Source organism: Hemiscyllium ocellatum, chromosome 12, assembly GCF_020745735.1.
Source record: "Hemiscyllium ocellatum isolate sHemOce1 chromosome 12, sHemOce1.pat.X.cur, whole genome shotgun sequence".
Taxonomy (NCBI): Eukaryota; Metazoa; Chordata; class Chondrichthyes; order Orectolobiformes; family Hemiscylliidae; genus Hemiscyllium; species Hemiscyllium ocellatum.
The window spans coordinates 38,078,006-38,099,021 of NC_083412.1; the positions used below are offsets into that span (position 1 = coordinate 38,078,006).

Below are 21,016 nucleotides of genomic sequence, written 5' to 3' on the forward strand. Positions count from 1 at the left end.
GACACCACTAATCCCATCTGCCTCAACTTGGTCCATGCCCCTCTATTCCCTGCCTTAATGCATCTTAAATGTTGTTATCATGTTTGCTTCTACCACCTCTGCTGGGATCACATTCCTGGTGCCTACCACCCTCTGCACAAAAAGCAGGCCTTGTGTATATCCTTTAAACTTGCCCCATCCCACTTTAAACATGTGACCCCGCCCACACCCCCCCACCCCAGAATTTGACATTTCCTCCCTGGGAAACAGACTCTTGACTAATCACCCTATCCATTCCTCTGAGTCTTTTTGTACATCTCTCAGGTCACCCCTCAACCTCCAACACTCCCCAAAAACAATCCAAGTTTGTCCAACCTCTTCTTACAGCTAACTCACTCCAATCCAGACAATAGCTTGGTAAACCTCTTTTGCACCCTCTCCAAACCCCCACATCTTTGTGAGAGTGTGGGATGCATAACTGCAAACTCCAATTATGACCTAATTAATGTTTTATACAGTTGCAATGTGACTTGCCAACTTTCCTACTCAATGTCCTGACCGACGAAGGCAAGCATACCAAATGCCTTCTCATCACCTTATTTTCATGTATTGCTACTATCAAGGAGCTGTGGACTTGTATCCAAGATCTTTCTGTAGATCAATGCTTCTCAGGGTCCTGGCATTTACTGTATACTTTCTTTCTGCATTTGATCTCCCAAAATGCATCACTTCACACTTGTCTGGACTAAACTCCATCCACTACTTTTCCACCCAGGTTTCCAACTGATTTATATCCTGCTGTATCATTTGACAACCTTCCTCACTATCCACTATGCACCAATTTCCATGCCACTTGCAAAGTTACTAATCAGACCACCTACATTTTTACCCAAATCATTTATAGAAATTACAAACAACAGCGGTCCCAGCAATGATTCTCGTGGAACAACACTGGTCAGAAAAGTACCCCTCGACAACTACCCTCTGTCTCATGTGACAGTGACAATTTTGTGTCCAGCTTACCAACTCACCATGTATCAAGTTTGAGAGACAAAATCACCCTGCATAAAGCTATGTTGACTGTCCCTGATAAGACAGAGAACACAGGGGGCTAACACCTTCAACATCTCAACATCTTATCTGCACTGACACCAATTGTTACAGTTAACTGAGAATGTAACTTTTAAAAAACGTTTTGTGATTTACATATGAAAGAAGTGAAACTAACATGGTCATTGTAACAGATGAGAGACTTAACAAATAATCAAGGTATTTTTCAATGTATAGTTTCAGTTACATCATACTGTAAACCTTTGCTATAAATTCTGTGTCTTACCATTGTGCACTCCACAACCACCTGATGAAGGAGCGGCACTCTGAAATCTAGTGTTTCCAATTAAACCTGTTGGACTATAACCTGGTGTTGTGTGATTTTTAACTTTGTACACCCCGGTCCAACACCGACATCTCCAAATCATATCTTCTCATGCAAGTCTCACTGAATACCATCTTCTATAAGATGGTACTGTGTATGCAACAAAAGTGCATCGAAATTGCGGATGGACAGGTTGATCATGAGGTTAGACAGCATGGTTTACTTTCTTCCAGCGCTACTGAAACGCATCATCGATGGCATGAGGATTACAGGTTTTCCCATGATGCTGATTGTTTTCCACAAAACATCAATCATCTTTTCAGTATTGCATGTCAACTCTGAGATGTACAGCAACCAGAAGGACTTAATTCCCTCAATGTCGAGTTGATGCATGACCATTCACAGCATGTTATGCAATTCACTACCTGGTATCTCAGCAGACATCATGCAGCAGTCCACTCTGCCATCTGTGTTTAAACCACCATAACAAACTGGGTGATAAATGTAAACGCTGTGTAATGACGCCAGTACACAATTTATACAATCTGGCCAATGTGCGTACAATGGGAGCCATGTTGCCCTACGCAATCTGAATAAATAGATTGCAGAGGTGTCAAATCAGTGCTTCCGCTGGCTTAACCCTAGAGTTCTGAGCTGATCTGTTGTCAAGAAATGTGGGAATCGATAAAATGTTGCTCATGTGGATGTCCAATGTTGGCAGATTTTAAAACAATTGTATGTGGAATGTGCTTGGGCCTCATGTTCTGCCCATTCCTAATTGTCCCTCGATCTGGGTGGTTTTTGAGGGCCATTTCACAGTACAGATAGAATAAAGCACATTGCTGTGGGTATGGAGTTAGTTGCAGGGAAGGATGGCAGATTGCCCTCCCTAAGGCCATTAACAAGCCAGATTTTATTTTTTAATTACCTGAGCCTTTTAATTCCAATTTTTTATTGAATTCAAATTTCACCATCTGCTATGATGGGATATGAATGTATATCCCCAGCTTGAGGTTCTGGATTGCCAAAATAGTCACATGACCATTGTGCCATTGTCTTCCCGATTGTGTGACGAACAACTGAGTAGGCAACCAATGTCACAGAATCATAGCATTGTTTCAGACCGGGGGGGGGGCATTCACCCAGCATATCTGCACCGACTCGTTAATTGACCATTATGACTAATTTCTTGCCTTTTTTTCCCATAAGTTTGGATGATTATTTGGATAAGTATAATGTACACTCTCCTTTTCAATGTTTCAACTGAAATTGTCTCCAACACACTTCTCGATAGAACATTCCATTCCCTAACTATTCTGAGTGAAAACATTTTTAGTCACTTCACCATTGTTTCTTCTGCGGATCATTTTAAATCTATGCCATCTCACCCTTGTTCTTTTTATCTATTCTACCCAGCCTGTGCATGATTTTGAAAATCCCTGACAGATCTCACTTGAGGAGAACAGTCCCAACTTCTTCAGTCTATCCACATAACTGAAGTTCCTTATCCCTGGAACCGTTCTTGTAAACTACTTCTGCACTGTTTCCAATGCCATCACATCGCTCCTATAATGTACTGCCCAGAACTGTACAGTACTCCAGCTGTGGATGAACAAGTGTCTTATAAAACTTCAACACTACGTCCCTGCACAAGCACACTATTGTTCATATTAATAAAACCGAGGATACTGCATGCATGCTTACTGCTCTGTTCACCTGTCCTGCTCATTCACTCTCAGTTCTCTCTGCTCCTGAACACCCACCCCTTTCCCACAGCTTCGAATTGTACTCCTATTTTATGTTGTTTTTCAATGTTCTTCCTACCAAAATGCATCATAATTCTCTGTATTAAGACTCATCCACCACCTATCTGCACATTCCACCAAATTGTCAGTCTCCTGCATTTCTGCATTGTTCATCTGACAGTTTACAATTCTTCCATATTTTGTGTCATCTCGAAGCTTTGAAATTGTCCCCTGCATCCCAAAATCTGCATTCCTAACATATGTCAAGAAAAGCAAGGGTCTTAATTCTAACTGCAAGAAACTCCATCACAACCCCTCCCTCCTGCCTTAAAAAAAAATCCATTGACCATTATTATATGTACCATATCACTCAGCCAATATTGTATCCATTTTGTTGCTAACCCTTTTATTCCATGATCTGGAACTTTGCTCGAGTCTGTTTTGTGACAGTGTATCAAATGCCTTCTGAAAGTCCATACGTACCACATCAGATATGTTGCCCTTATTAAGCCTTTGTTACCTCTTCTGAAAATGTGTTGCTGGTTAAAGCACAGCAGGTCAGGCAGCTTCCAAGGAACAGGAAATTCAACGTTTCGGGCAAAAGCCCTTCATCAGGAATCTTTTACCTCTTCAAAAACTTCCAAGTCAGTTAAATGTGACTTCCCTTTTTAGAAAATCTTTGTGTCAGGTGACATGCTCCTATCACTTAAATGAGCAGGCAGCACTTGAATTGCCATGCATTCATTCTTAGGAGACAGCCCTGCATCCATTGTTATCCCCTAGAAACAACATCAGTTTGGCCCCCCTGCGTTTAATAGCTCAAAAATATGTACGGATATAAAGAAATATAATACTGCGATAAAAGCAAAATGCTGTGGATGCTGGAGATCTGAAATTTGAAAAGACAAACAAAATACTATAGAAATGCAGCAGGTCTGACAGCATCTGTGGAGGAGAAACGGAGTTAAGGTGTTGCATCTAATATGCCTCTTCAGAAATGAGGTAATACTGACCTTTATCCACTGTATAGATTGCTACAATGCGACTATAGCAATATTATCATGTTATTTCCAGTGTTATGATGTTAAGCAGATTTTTTGCAGCAAGAATCCCAGACTCTATTAAACCAAGGTCATCAACGTTTCATAGGTTGTCCTTCCTGACTGGAAATAAGAATGCCTTTGTCCACTGATTCAACATATACATTTTGGGCACAGCGGTGGGGAGGGGACGGACTGTGCAGCATAGTGGGGCTGGGAAGGTGGAACCCCATCCCCTTTCACTGACCAGCAGCTCCTCAGTCTGAATGTACTGGGCTACATATTGGGACCAGGCCTCCCTTGTTGAATTACAGCAAAGTTTGGTCCTTAATTGATCACTTCAGGGCCTCAATTCAGCATGAGCAGGCTGTCCACCTAACATAGCCAATTTTGTTGATAAAGCGTTGTACTAGGTGGGCTGGAAGAGGACATTATTGCCAATGGTATGGCATCCTAGATTATGGATCCACCTTGTTTTTCCACTTGTGGATGTCCCATAATATTCAGCCTCCTGTATTCTTAATTGAAATGTGAAGAAGTGATGGCAAGCTTTTGTTGATGATTGGTTGTTCTTTCTGCAGGTTTGATGTTGATACAACAGAGCTACACAGCTGGATGACTCGATCAGAAGCTATCCTTCAAAGTCCAGAGTTTGCAATCTACCGGAAAGAAGGAAGTATCTCTGATCTTCAGGAAAAAGTTAATGTATGTCAAGTGTTCAGTATGTAAAAGATAATAAGTAAAATGTACAATTCAATTCACTATCTGATGATAAATGTTAATGTAATAAGATATCTCAGATACTGAAGGGATTTTGCCAACACTGGGATAAAGTTTTGACAGTCATGAGATTTGTGAAATATTTTATTTACACATTATGTTCAAATATTGGACGTCAGTATAGGAATTTATATATTGGTGTTTAATATGTTGACTGTTAATCAGTGCATCATATCTAAGGTTACGTTTAGCTCAGGGAATGATGATTGTAATTTGCAGCTCAGTTCCAATGGAGTTCAGCCAACAAAAAGAAAAGAGCTATTCATGGGGAATTGGAAAACAGGACGCAAACTGTTCTTTGCTGAGTTGACACATGCTTGTTTGAAGTTTAGATTCAGAGAGTAATGAAAGCATGCATTAGTTTCCGTCAGCCTCCCACACTCCATTAACTTATCCAGGAGTGCTGTGTCAGCGTAAATCTAACCTTGTTTCAGAAGCTGATATCGTGCATTAAATAAGTTAAGGTATTGGTAATACGTGCTGATCAGTTATATTGTGTTGCATATCCTGAAATTACATGTTCAACACATGACAAAAAGGAATTGTTCAGTTTCAAATTAATTCAGCCAAAGGATAACCTGTTGCGCTCATTTGGGAGCATGTTATTTTTCTTTTGCCCCTTAAAATGTGTGACAAGTACGCTCATTTTCTTATCTTGTAGGCTATCGAGAAGGAGAAACCTGAAAAGTACAGAAAACTGCAAGATGCCAGCAGATCAGCTCAAGCCCTGGTGGAACAGATGGTGCATGGTAATTATATGCAAATTGAATCAGATAATCTTCTTAGGGATTTATGCTTCACACACATTCATACTTATCACATAGGAGATATTAGCGCACACCAATCTGAGAGCAAACAAACTTCACAGCATACATTTAGAGTAGTACCCGTTCAAGTTTGATGCATATATTAAGCAACTAATTGCAAGTGAACTGACAAGTCATAAACTTTAACACATTGTAAATTATGTTGTCAAAAAGCAAGACTTGGTTTTATTATATTTCACCTTAGATGAAGTGATTCTGCTGTCTGTTCACAATCATTGCTAGGAGTGGATGCATTGACAAAATGCAACAGAATTTCCAAAGGGTTTCTAACTATCTTCCCCTGTCATTTTGTTGGAAGATCTGTGGAAACATTGAGGAAACATTGAAGGTTCACGAAAGTAAACTCAATGTCTTTGTCCTACTTACCTAACTTTTTATGGGCACACTATATTGTTAACAACATTCTCCTGAATTGTATGGAAAAGCAACGGTTTGGGATTTGCTTAACTATTCAAATGAGAGAGTATCAGTGTCTATCAGGTCACATGGCTCACATCTGGGAGCTTTCTGTGTGTTACTGTCTGGCATGTTACATACACTGATAGAATTTGTAATTTGAAATAGTGAAAAAAAATACAATCTAGAAATAAAGAAGTATTTGCGGATAGTCATACAGGGAGATTGAGCTGTGGTGGAGGTTTGATCATTATCTTGTTGAATGGGGAACTGCCTTGAACAACCAAATGACCTACCCCCAATCCCTAACTCATATCATCTTATGTATTCTCGAGTGTGTTCGACGTTACTTATTTATAAACTCTTCATGTGTAATGCATAAAATTTACTGAAACTTAACAGGAAATGTACAAGTCATTTGGAAAGACAAAGATTAATCAAGGAGAAATGGCATGTCTCGTTAAAAGCAAATTGCGTCTGCTTGATTAAATTCCTTGTTGGGAAACAGAGCAAGTTGATTTAAGTATGTGTTTAAATTTTATGGACTTTTGGAAGGCATTTTAGAGAGTTATATTGTAGGAGGCTTGTTGGGTTGGTGGAAATCGATTGTGTTTCGGGGAAATGGCAATGTAACTATGGAATTAGCTCAGTTACAGGAGCAGAAGATGTTGTTTCATGGATGTTTCAGGCTGGGAAATGGGTTATGTTGATGTTGCCAAGAGTTGGTTTAGAGTCCTTTATTCTTTATTTAGGGTTTTATCCAATGTTAAACTCGGATGTAGGGAGCAACATTACTGCATTTGCAGAGGTTACAAGAGCCCAAGATGTAAGAGCTCGAGTAGGCCAATTGGGTCCTCAAACATTCAACAGAATTATAGTTGATCTATAGTTTTTATCACAGCTCCATGTTACTGTACTGTATCCATATTCTTAATTGCCTTAAGTACCAAAAGAAATCCTCACTGTACTCCAAGCCTGATGAATCACCAGAGTACAGCATTTTGAATGGAGAAATTTCTCATCTTGGCCCTTAACGGCTGACCTTTATTCTGTTCCTATGTGTTTTACAATATCAAACTTGTCACATCTCTTAAAAATTGTATGTATTTGAAGTATATGACCTCTTATTCTTCTAATCTAGAGCAAATGTATGGCCTAGTCTACTTACTATCTGCAGATACAATTTGTCCCATTATCCCAGAAACCTGTCTAGTGAGTTTTGTTACACTCCAGCTAAGGCATGTCCTTCTTTTTTACTTGTAAACAAAAGTTGTGTCCAGTGGGTTCTTCTTACATTCCAGAGAGGATATTTTACTCCATGTAGGCATCTAGTACTGAGTGGCACAAGTCCAAGTAAGGGCATCCCATGTGGAATTTCTCTTCTGAGAGTCTTTAATCTGTGGATTTCCCTGCCACAAAGGGCAGTGAAAGCTGGGTCGTGGAATATATATTGGCGTGAGTTACATGGATTCTTGATCGAAAAGGGAGACCAGGATTTTGTGGGACAGGAAGGAAAATAAAGTAAAAGCCTCAATCAGATGAACCATGAGCTTACTGAATGGCAGAGCAAGCTTGATGGTTTAACTGGTCTACTCCTCCTATTTCTAAAGATCTTATGATGACTACCTTGCAGATTCAGATTCATCAGCACCACATTCCTCTTCTACGAGAAGCATTGTCAGTATTTATCCAGGATTAGTTCTTCATCAATATGTGAAATTTTGTATTGATCATTTCCAATTTTTAGCTTCTTAAAGGGATTTCACTCTTCTGCGATCTCAGATGAAAATAAATCTGCAGAGCTGCATAAATGATCATGTTTTTTAAAAAAAAATTGGGTTATTTAATTGACCATATAACCAACAGTGAAAAGGTTCCAGGGATGATGAACTAAATTATTCATGGATGCAGGTGATGTTGAGCTAATACCAGAGAGCCAAGGTTTGCTGAAAGACAAATTGTTCTCAATGAACGTGTAACTAACTTGAGGAGAAGTTGGATGTAAACATCCTGCTGACCACTATAAAGAAACTCTGGGTTACTAAAGCAAAAATCTGGTGCGCTTTTTTTTCTTGAGGCTAAAACAGAAATACTGCATTGTCTAACTCAGCCATCTCCTTCCAGACTATGCTAAATGTCATCCGCTAGAAACAGTGCCATTCAAATCAAAAGAGGCATTGCCTCTGATGAGAACATCCCTCAGGAGCAGCTCTCAGTCGAGGGAACATTTCCGCTTGCCTTTGAGAATTGATTTCTTACACACTGAAGACACGTACCGATATCAGTCAGAAGAAAGTTTCTCCCTCAGAGCTGAAAGTGCAGGTTAAGGTTTATAATAGCGCTCCTGTTAATAACTTCTGAAAAGAGAGATGTTGCCAAAGCTACTTGTCTTGAACTCATCAGAACAAATGCCCATTTCAAACATTTACAAGGATTTATAATGCACAAGGAAAGTACTGATTGGTTGGCAAGGCAATTCTGGTTGATATGTTGCCATGGAGAAAGCAGTAGGGAACTGCAGGCTCTCGAGCAAGTTACAAAGGGCTCAAGCCTGAACACATTCCTTTTGATTGCAGAGAATTGGTCTCTGCATATGAATCTGTGTTATGTCTTGCAAGTGTAGACTAGCTTGACGGTTTTTAAATGGTTGCTGGTGGAGATTTGAGAGCACTCAGATTTTTTAACAAAGGCTGCCCAATCACAGAATCACATGTATCCCAGAGGACCAGTGAATTGCTCATGTTGTCCTCTTGTTGAAGAAGGGTAGCAGGGATGATCCAGGTAATTACAGACCTGTGAATCTGATGTCAGTGGTAGGGGAGCTGCTAGAAAAGACTCTGAGGGATCTGTTCCCATTTGGAAGAAAATTGCCTTATCAGTGGTCGGCAGCATGGTTTTGTGCAGGGAAGGTTATGTCTTATAAACCTAATGGAATTCTTTAAAGAGGTGACAAAGCTGATTGATGAGGGAAGGGATGTAAATGTCATATACATGGACTTTAGTGAGGCGTTTGATAAGGTTCCTCATGGTAGGCTGATGGAGAAAGTGAAGTCACATGGGGTCCAGAGTGTTCTAGCTAGATGGACAGAGAACTGGTTAGGCAACGTTGTAATGGAAGGGAGCTTCTCAAAATGGAGACCTGTGACCAGTGATTTTTCCACAGGGATTTGTGGTGGGACCACTGTTGTTTGTGATGTACATAAATGATTTGGAGGAAGGTGTAGGTTGCCTCATTAGCGGGTTTGCAGGTGTCACTAAGATTGGTGGAGTATCAGGTAGTGAAGGGGACTGTCAGACATTACAGGAGTGGATAGATTGGAGAGTTGGGCAGATGGAGTCCAATCTGGACAAATGTAAGAAGACATATTTTGGAACAATGCAATTTAAGGGTGATCTATACAGTAAATGGAAAAGTCCTGGGGACAGTTTCTATACAGAGAGATCTGAGTGTTCAGGTCCATTGTTCCCTGAAGATGGCAACTCAGGTCAGTAGAGTGGTCAAGAAGCCATATGGCATGCTTTCCTTCATCGGACAGGGTATTGAGTACAAGAGTTAGCAGGTCATGTTACAATTGTATAAGACTTTGGTTCGGCCACATTTGGAATACTGCATATAGTCCTGGTCACCACATTACCAAAAGTGGATGCATTGGAGAGGGTACAGAGGAGGTTCACCAGAATGTTGTCTGGTATGGAGGGTGCTGGCTATGAGGAGAAGTTGAGTACATAGAACACTATAGTGCAGTACTGGCCCTTCACCCCTCGATGTTACGCCGCCCTGGGAAATCAATCTGAAGCCCATCTAACCTACACTATTCCATTCTCATCTATATGCCTATCCAATGACCACTTAAATACCCATAAATTTGTCATTCCCACACTGTTGCAGGCAGTGCATTCCATGTCCCTACTACTCTCTGAGTAAAGAAACGATCTCTGACATCTGTCTTATATCTATCACCCCTCAATTTGAAGCTATGCCATCTCTTGCTAGCCATTATATTCCAGGAAAAAGGTTCTCACTGTCCAACTGATGTAACCCTCTGATTATCTTGTATGTCTCAATTAAGTCACCTCTCAACTTTCTTGTCTCTAATGAAAATAGCCTCAAGTCCCTCAATCTTTCCTTAGAAGACTTTCCCTCAATACCAGGCTACATCCTAGTAAATTGCCTCTGAACGCTTTCCAAAGCTTCCATGTCCTTCCTATAATGCGGTGATCAGAACTGCACATACTCAAAGTACGGCCACACCACAGTTTTGTACACTGCAGCATGACCTCACGGTTCCGAAACTCAATCCCTCTACTAATAAAAGCTAACTCACCGTATGCCTTCTTAACAGCCCTGTCAACCTGGGTGGCAACTTTGAGTGGTCTATGTAAATGGACACGAAGATCTCTCTGCTCATCTACACTATTAAGAATCTTACCACTCGCCCAGTACTCTGCATTCCTGGTACTCCTTCCAAAGAGAATCACCTTACACTTTTTCTGCATTAAACTCCATTTGCCAGCTCTGCAACCTATCAATGTCCCTCTGTAATCTACAACATCCTTCGGCACTGTCCAGAACTGTATTGACCTTAGTGTCATCCACAAATTTACTACCCCATCCTTCTATGCCCTCACCCAAGTCGTTTATTAAGATGACAAACCACAGTGCACCCAAAACAGATCCCTTTCATCGACTAGTAACTGAATTCCTGGTTGAACATTTCCCATCAACCACCACCCTCTGTCTTTCAGATCGCCAATTCTGATCCAAACCGCTAAATCACCCTCAAACCTATGCCTCATATTTTGTGCAGTAGTCTACTATGGGGAACATTATCAAATGCCTTACTAACGTCCATATACACCACATCAATGGCTTTATTCACATCCACCTGTTTAGCCACTTCCTCAAAGAATTTAATAAGGTTTGTGAGGCAGGACCTACCCTTCACAAAACCGTACTAATTATTCCTAATCAACTTATTCCTATAGAGATGATTATAAATCCTATCTCTTAAAACCTTTTCCAACATTTTACCCACAACTGAAATAAGGCTCACTGGCCTATAATTACTCCCTGTGGTGGAAATTAAGTCGACTCGACTCAAATGCTAGCAAGAGCAAATAAAAAGTTTATTTTTGGACTCTGCAGAGTCGACCCGATGCATTGGCAAGTCGACTCTTGTAAGGGGCTCCTCACAGCTTTCCCATATTCCCTTTATACTATAACTCGCTTCTCCTTATCAACACCTCAAGGCCAGGAGCCTGGAACATTCAGGTTCCTTTCCACATATGGAGTTGTTTTTCTCATTCCTTGACTGTTGATACGATAGTTTACTGTCCTTGTAATTCCTTACTGTCGGTTTAGCCTTTCATTTTTTCTGTCTGTCTGCAAGGCTTTGCAAAGTCAGGCCCTTACTTCTTTGTTTCAATCATGCTTTTATAGATTTCACAATAAATGTTAATTTTCCATTTCACTCCCCTTCTTGAACATAGGAACAACATTTGCTATCCTCCAGTCTTCTGGTACTATTCCTGTAGACAATGAAGACATAAAGATCAAAACCAGAGGCTCTGCAATCTCCTCCCTGGCTTCCCAGAGAATTATAGGATAAATCCCATCCGGCCCAGTGGACTTATCTGTTTTCACACTTTCCAGAATTTCTAACACCTCCTTGTGAACCTCAATCTGATCTCATCTCGTAGCCTGTTTCTCTGTATTCTCATCAACAATGTTGTCTTTTTCCACTGAGTACTGATGAAAAATATTAACTTAGTGTTTCCCCTATCTCCTCTGACTCCATGCACAACTTCCTACCACTGTCCTTGATTGGCTGTAATCTTTCTCTCATCATTCTTTTATCCCTTATATACCTAGAGAAAGGTTTTCCCCGATTCTATCATCAACTTCTCATGTCCCCTCTTTGCTTGTCTTAGCTCTCTCTTTAGGTCTTTCCTAACCAGCTTATAACTCTCAATCGCCTGAACTGAGCCGTCACACCTCATCCTAACATAAGCCGCCTTCTTCCTCTTGACAAGAGATTCAACTTCCTTAGTAAACCACAGCCCCTGCACCCGACAACTTCCTCCCTGACTGACAGGTACATACTCATCAAGGACCCACAGTAGCTGTTCCTTGAATAAGTTCTACATTTCTATTGTGCCCGCCCCCTGTGGTTTCCTTTCTTATCCTATCCATCCTAAATCTTGTCTAATCACGTCGTAATTGCCTTTGCCCCAGGAGTAGCTCTTGCTCTCTGGTGTATACCTGTCTCTTTCCATCGCTAAATTAAACATAACTGAATTGTGGGTCACTATCACCAAAGTGCTCAACTATCTTCAAATCTCGTACCTGACAGGGTTCATTACCCAGTACTAAGTCTAATGTGGCCTCACCTCTTGTTGGCCTGTTTACATACTGTGTCAGAAAACCCTCCTGCACACAATGGACAAAAACTGACCCATCTAAAGTACTTGAACTATGGTTTTTCCAGTCAATATTTGGAAAGTTGAAGTCCCCCATAACAACTCCCCTGTCACTCTTGCTTCTATCAAGAATTACCTTTGCCATTCTTGCTCGAGTAGATTAAGATTATTTTCATTGAAAAGATGGAGATTGCGGCCTACAAATTCATGAGAGGTGTAGACAGGGTAGATAGCAATGTTTTCCCAGAGTGGAGGACTCAATTACTAGGGATCATGAGTTCAAAGTGAGAGAGGAAACATTTAGTGGAGATATGCATGGAAAGTTCTTTACACAGAGGGTGGTGGGTGCCTGGAATACATTGCCAGCAGAGGTGGTAGGGGCAGGAACAATAGCGTCATTGAAGATTTATCTAGACAGATACATGAATGGGCAGGGAGTAAAGGGATACAGATCTATAGAAAATAGATGGCAGGTTAAGATAGAGGATCTGGATCAGCACAGGCTTGGAGAGCCGAAGGGCCTGTTCCGGTGCTGTAATTTTCTTTGTTCTTTGTATCAGTAGATGGTTTGTTCTGAGATGTGCAAGTGTTAACTAGTTGATGATCTGTTCCACATGAGAAACACAAGTTACCTCTGAACCTTGCACATCCAACCCATCAGGTTTTAAAAGAAATGTAGAGTGGAATTTCCTAATTTGTGTGTGTGTGTAAGAGAGAGAGAGAGAGAGAGAGAGAGAGGGTGACACAAGTGGCAAGAATTTCAACTCTTTTTTTTAGGCAAGGGTAATGGAGTATAAAAATAGGGAAGTCTTGGTAAAAGTATACAAGGCACTCATCAGACCATTGTGCAATTGTGGCTTTTGTCAAGGAATTAGATAATTACCTGGCGTGAGAACAATTGTGGGGCTCTGGCATAAAGATGGAGGAGAGTGACAAGTTGTGCTGCTGTTCTTGAGAGCAGGGACAAAGAATATGCTTCTGGTGCTGTAATTATTGTACAATTCAAAGTACTTTTGAGATGGAAGTGCCATTGTACTGTAGGGAATACAGCAGCTAATTTGTGCACAACAAATTCTCATGAACAATAATATAGTAATGACATAGAGCTGAAAGAAAGCAGTTAATAAAGCATACAGAATCCTGGGCTTTTGTAAGTTGCGATGTGGAGTACACAAAAAATGAAGCGTCAATGAATCTTTCATAAAACACTGGTTCAGTTACAGGTGGAGGCTGTGTCTAGTTCTGGTTATGATACTTTAGGAAGAAGGATGGGAAGGCATTCACAAGCTCCATGAGAATGTTTTCAGGGATAAGCAGTTCCTGTTCTGTGGGTGGAAGAAATTGGAGCTGCTTTTTAAAGAACTGCAACTTCAGAAGAAATTTGATTGGGATGTTCAAAATCAAGAGTGGTCTAGACAGAGTAATTGGAAAGAAATGTTGCCATTGACAACAATTTTGTGATACAGAAAGTTCTGAGATCATGAGATTGGAAAAAGAGGAAATGGTAACATGGGAGAGAGTTTCATTATGCAGTGAATGGTTGGTATCTGGAATGCAGGGTTCAAAGTTATGATGGAGGTACATCTAACCTTGGCATTCAAATAAAATTAAACAATTATCTGAAAAGACTTTGTTAAAATAGGGATATGGGGAAAAGACAGGGGACTGGGACTCATTGATTTGTGTTAGCACAGACACAATGAGCTTGAATGGCTGCATTTTATGATTTTTTTGCAATGTTGCTTAGGACACCTGTGATGATGCTACTCCTTCAACAAGGTCATGTTGTTCTTGTTTTTTTCAGAGTGTTCGTAAAGGCAGAGGTTCTGATATGTCTGGAAATACCTAACTGAAAAAGTTTAAACATTTTTTTAAAAACACTTGTACAAATGAAAGGACAGTGGCTAGTTCTTCCATTTCAAGGTTTGGTTTGGTTTGGTTTTAGCTGGGGATCTAGAGAAGCTGCTGGACCTGAAAAAAGCAACACCATAATGATTTCTCTCTTTCTCTCTCTCTTTTGCCAAGAGGATTATTGTGGGGATGTTGCCTTGGTGTATTGGTTGGAGCATTGAGTATAGGAGTTAGGAGGTCATGTTGTGGCTGTGCAGGACTCTGGTCAGGCCACTTTTGGAATATTGCATGCAATTCGGGCCTCCCTTCTTTCAGAAGGGAGTTGTGAAATGTGAAAGTGTTGGATGATTTGAGCTGTAGGGAGAGGCTGAATAGTATTGGGCTGTTTCCCCTGGAGTGTTGGAGGATGAGGGGTGACCTTTTAGAGGTTTTTAAAATCATGAGGGGCATAGATAGAGTAAATAGGCAAGGTTATAGAGTCATGGAGATGTACAGCATGGAAACAGACCCTTCAGTCCAACCCATCCACGCCGATCAGATATCCCAACCCAATCTAGTCCCACCTGCCAGCACCCGGCCCATATCCCTCCAAAACCTTCCTATTCATATACCCATCCAAATGCCTCTTAAATGTTGCAATTGTACCAGCCTCCTCCACTTCCTCTGGCAGCTCATTCCATACATGTACCACCCTCTGCGTGAAAAGGTTGCCCCTTAGGTCTCTTTTATATCTTTCCCCTCTCACCCTAAACCTTTCAAGTTTCACAACATCTTTCCGATAGGAAGGAGACCAGAATTGCATGCAATATTCCAACAGTGGCCTAACCAATGTCCGTACAGCCGCAACGTGACGTTCCAACTCCTGCACTCAATATTCTGACCAATAAAAGAAAGCATACCAAATGCCGCCTTCTCTATCCTATCTACCTGCGACTCCACTTTCAAGGAGCTTTGAATCTGCACTCCAAGGTCTCTTTGTTCAGCAATGCTTTCCAGGACCTTACCAATAAGTGTATAAGTTCTGCTAAGATTCCTTTCCCTGGGGTGGGGGAGTCCAACCCTAGAAGGCAAAAAGGTTTGAGGTGAGAGGGGAAACATTTGGAATTAAAATCCCTACAGTGTGTAAACAAGCCCTTCAGCCCAGCAAGTCCACACCAACCCTCTGAAGAGTAACCCACCCAGACCCATTCCCCTACCCGATACTTACTCCTGACTAATGCACCTAGCCTACACATCCCTGAACACTTTGGGCAATTTAGCATGGCAAATTCACCTAACCTGCACATCATTTGATTGTGGGAGGAAACCCAGTAAACATGGGGAGAATGTACAAACTCCACACTGACAGTCGCCTGAGGCTGGAATCGAACCCAGGTTCTTGGCAGAACAGTTCTTAGGAGCAATGTTTTCATGCTGAGGGTGGTGCATGTATGGGATGAGCTGCCTGAGGAAGCTGGTGCAATTGTAACATTTAAAAGGCATCTGAATGGGCATATGAATAGGAAGGGATATGGACCTGTGCTGGCAAATGAGACTAGATTAGGTTAGGATATCTAGTCGTCATGGACAAGTTAGACCAAAGGGTCTGTTTCAAGGCTGTACATCTCCCTGACTTTGTGACTGTAAGTATTTGGAACAGCATCATTAAGTTGCGATAGAGTCAGTTGGGTTTTCAGATAGGTTAAGTTATTCTCAACTCAGTCTCTTTTGTTTGTGTTTCATTCAGTAGTTTGTAAATAAATTCTGTTTTGCTTGGGCCAGCTACATCACTCCTGAATATTCATTCTACACTTGCTTAAAACAGCTAGAAAGGTTACGGTCTGGGCTGCCTTCTTGAAATGCTTTGAGGGGCTTTGGCCTGGACCATAACACATTTAGCTATTCTTCAAAATAGAGCCATAGAAACTTCAACATCAGTTTAACATTAATGTAAATGTCTAACAAAAGTGGGGCATCAATCTAACATCTAATGTAAAAGAGGCACCTCTGCTCTGACAGCATTTCCACACTGGGAGTGTCATCCCAGGTTTTGGGCACGAGTTTCTGGGGTCATGCTTGAGCTCTCAATTTCTCAGAGATTTGAATGCTACCATTCAATGACATTTGACACTAAATACAGTTGAATGCAAAGCTATAAAAAGTTGTTTCAACCCATTCTGACCTTAAATCTCACTGTGGAGGACATTATGTAACTTTTCTTTTGATTTTCAATCAAGTTTTAGTTCATTATCTTTGAAGTTCACATCCTTTTTCCTGATGCCTAATAACTTTAATAACCCAAGTGAAATGACCATACATTGTCATGTCCTTGAAACATAATTTAGATTCCTCTACAGGGAAGAAAACACTTCTTCGTGTTTAAATTGTTTATTTTCAAAACTAAAACAAATAGGAAACCTTCAATTAATTTCAAAAATTAATTGAAAATGGAAAGGAGAAAGAGTACTGACCGGATATGACAGGACATGGCTTCCTGTTAGAAGATCTGCAAGTGGTTTTAAGAAATTATCTTTGTTTTGCTTTCCTGTAGATATTCTCAGCTGGTCAATTTTTGTTAAATTTGAGAGAGAGAGGACCCACCATTTCTAACTTTGATGTGAACTCAAAATAGATTTGATCAGACAAGTGTACTTAACCAAAATAAAATATGATTTGACTCCACTTTCTTCCCTTGTTCACAGCCAGTAAAAGATTCCACTCCATGACAGATTGTCATCGAGTGACTAATGAGAATTCGAAGTTCTGATCTCTGTCACTGCCCTTTAGCTTCCTAGGTTTGCCAGTCAACAGTGACCGCACTTGAAAAATGCTTCATTGATTGTGAAGCACTTTGGGATGCGGACTTGAAAGGTACAATATAAAAGGAAGTTTATCCTTTCTAGTCATTATTCGACAGTGGTGCACACAGCATGCCAAGAGCTGTCTTACTGATTGAAAGCAGACTCTGGGTGTATTACGGTGGCACTGGGGAGCATGGTGAGTTGTTAAGAAAGCAAACATTTATGATGAAAAGTTCTGAGAACTATTACCAATTATGTTTGAGTATGCTTAAAAATAATTAAAGCTTTGGGTGTAGAGAATCACCTGGGAGTGGATCTTGCAAGATAAAATGATGCAACACAATAGTGGGCCACGGGATACTGTTGTTTGAGATTCTTGAGCCCCCAAGAGTAACCCGTACTGCAACAGAGGTCATTGACTCGACATGTCAATGGGGCTAGGAATAAAACCTAAAGAAAAGAGAAATTTGAAGGATGAAGACAACTTCAAGGTAATGTAAGGTTTTTACAGGTTATATATGGAGAAAATCTTTCTAATTATGAGAGACACCATAGGCCATAATTGTAACTGGCAACTAATAAATGCAGGAGGAGAATAAAGACAGACCTCTATACACAAAGAGTCATAAACATGTGGGATACACTGGCAATAGGATAAATAGCATAGATGAGCTTGTTGCTTGGGCTGGTTGGGGAGATGTGTCTGAGAGCTTAAATGGAGAAAACCACGAGCAAAGGTCATTTGGATCTGTATCAGACAGTAAATTAAACATTGAGGATGGAAGATTGTAAACCAGCAAGAAAATAATATATTTTTAAGGATGACATACCAGTCTGAAAGATCTTCAGCAGTGAGGGTGATAATCATTGTGACTGACTACTGTTCGGGTTAAGAATCCAATGCTGTAAAAATCAGTGGAAATATATAATAACTGTTCAGTATAATAACACTTATAAATATCTAACAGAGTACCACTATGAATGGCTTGACATCCTTAAATACAGGAGTTGGGAAGTCCCTTTGAGGTTATACCTAACATTGGTGAGGCCTCTTCCAGAACTCTGTCCAGTTCTGATCGTTCTGTTATAGGAAGGATATTATTAAGCTGGAAAAGGTTCGGAAGAGATTTATCAAGGTGTTGCCAGGTATGGAAGGTTTGAGTTATAAGAAAAGGCTGGATAGGCTAGGATTTTTCTCATTGGAGTGAAGGAGGTTGAAAGGTTACTGTACCTAGGTAGAGATTACGTTAATGGTAGGTGTATTTCCTCGAGGATGGGGGATTTCAAGACTCATTTTTTAGATGCAAGGAGAGCAATTTAAAAAAAAGAAAGGTAATTTTTTTTCAGAGGGTAGTTCGCTTGTAGAATTGTGGAATTATAATGTTTCACAGATATTTGGATTAGTACATGATTAGGAAAGGTGTGGAGGGCTATGGGCCAGGAGCATACAGGTGGGACTAGTTTAGTTTGGGATTATGTTTGTCATGGACTGGTTGGACCAAAGGGCCTGTTTTCATGCAGTGTGACGCTATGACCACTATCTCGTTGCTCCTTGGACATGTAGGCAGTGGAGTTCTTTGATTCTTTGTTGGTGTTTCTCCAACATGGATTCCATGCACAGCTTTGTTTCTTTCAGCCATCCCACCCCGAAAGGGAAATCCACCAGCTTTTCAAATTTTCCCAGAAAAAAGACTCCAATCCGTACAAATGTCATAGTTATGGAAAATGCCCTTCAGCGTGAAATTGGACTGGTGTTTGAGTGAGTTAAGGAAGGAGGAAAGACAGTGGATTTGATAGCAGTATGACTTACAGGGCTAGATTACCAACTGCTGGTAACTGAGAGAGAAAGATTAATTCCTTATTACACACGTGGCAACATGTAAAATAAACTGCAGTGAAATGCACATAGGATAGTTAGGTTTAGATTTTTGATGAATTGTCGGAAAAGAGATCGCCGGGAGTGCGTTGACAGTAAAATGAATCTCATCCTTTTTAAAAGCAGGGAAGGAGAAAATCCCAATCAGTTACTCTAAAGGAGGAAATTAAAGAAAAGGAGTTGCAGCAATTTATTTTATTTGTGTGTTCACTCAGTCTCCAAACCAGTGATATTGAATAGTGATATGTCTTATATGCTTTCCTGCTATAGGATGTCATGAAACTTGAAAGGGTTTGGAAAAGGTTTTCAAAGATATTGCCAGGGTTGGAGGTTTTGAGCTATGAGGAGAGGTTGAATAGGGTAGGGCTGCTTTCCCTGAAGCGTCGGAGGCTGAGGGGTGACCTCAGTTTTATAAAATCATGAGGGGCATTAAATGGGTAAATAGACAAAGTCGTTTCCCTGGGTTGGGGGAGTCCAGAACTAGGGGGCATAGGTTTAAAGTGAGAGAGGAAAGATTTAAAAAGGATGTAAGGGACAACTGTTTCACACACAGGGTGGTACGTGTGTGTGGAATGAGCTGCCAGAGGAAATGATGGAGGCTTGGACAATTACAACATTTGAAAGGCATCTGGATAGATGCATGAGTAGAAAGGGTCTGGAGAGGTATGGGCCAAATGCTCGCAAATGGGAAGAGATTAATTTAGGATATTTGGTCCGCATGCATTAGTTGGAGTCTGTTCCCACGTTGTACAGCTTTATGACTTGATATAATAGATCTATTCACAACCCACCATTTGGCAATCACTGTCTTTCTGTTATTTTGAGTAACTAATTTATAAAGTGCAGTAATAATGGAACCAAATGAACTCCGTTTAGCAGATAGTTGCCCCTTCAAGAGAAACCGTAGCTTGAGTCAAATTACAAATGAAACTTCGCAAATTTGTTAAAATCTAGTCATGAAAAGCCTCATGCAGCAGCACACAATGTCTATTCCCTCTTCTAGGCCCTGCTATGGACATCTCCATAGTGGAGAGACCGGCATTAAGGCCCTTAATCCTCCCTTTCACCATTTTCCTTGCCTCTTCTCCTCTATCCCTCTTTCCCTTTCTATTTCTCACTTTCCTTTCTCCATCCCTTACTTTCCCTGTCTTTCTGTTTTCTCGCTTTCAGTCTTTCCCCCCACATCTGCCTTCCCCTCCCCCTGTCTCCGGTCATCTCCCCTATGCTCTTTTTCCTTCCTGCATACTGCTTTTCCTCTCTCTATTGCTCTCCTCTTGAATTACCACCATCCTATTTAAGTGTAAGAAACTACAGCGCCTGCTTACCCCAGAGGAAAGTCATTTCCTGGTCTAACTAAATAGGTCTCTTGCAGTTAGCAAGATGTAATTAGTTGCAAACACACAATAAAATATAACTTTCATTGATTTGATGAATGTTGCCCTGGATTGTGCATGGCCAGGGAGTTGTTTCTGTAATACAGATATGAGTTGTGCCTTCTGACCATGTAATCCCTGATGTATGAAGGAATTGCCTGGAAAATTGAAATTTTCATTGCATGATTCACCTGTGCCTGAATCATTCAGAAAGTACCCATGTAAACTGGAAAATTCAGAGTTTACTGCGGCAGTTAAATTTCCTGGGCAAAGTTAGATAATTAAAATCGAAGTTAAGAGTTAAACTCCTGCATAACTGTTTGGCTGTGGTGCTGAATGTTTAAATCACAGAATAGAGCAAGTGCTGCCATGGCAAAAAGGGTGTGGTTTGTCTTCCCCTGAATATCCTGCACTATGATAGATCTATTGAGTTTAACCTTCCTGAAAGTGCCGTGATCAGCATTTTCCATCAGAAATGCGGAACTCTGTCTTAATGGGAAAAATTATTGGAGCAATGTGGCAGTCTGTCTGTGTCTGACCCTCTTAAAATCCAGTCCATTGTTCTCAAGACTTT

At 40.7% G+C, this 21,016-nt stretch overlaps 1 protein-coding gene across 7 annotated transcripts in view; it reads left to right on the forward strand.

Annotated features, from left to right (window-relative positions):
* Nucleotides 1–21,016, forward strand: part of dmd (dystrophin) — a 1,983,095-nt gene that overhangs the window by 846,694 nt on the left and 1,115,385 nt on the right. For all 7 annotated transcript variants that reach the window (XM_060833515.1, XM_060833512.1, XM_060833514.1 and 4 more), the window contains 2 exons: nt 4,721–4,844; nt 5,581–5,668. In XM_060833515.1, coding sequence (XP_060689498.1) covers nt 4,721–4,844; nt 5,581–5,668 — 212 coding nt within the window. The remainder of the gene's footprint in view (nt 1–4,720; nt 4,845–5,580; nt 5,669–21,016) is intronic.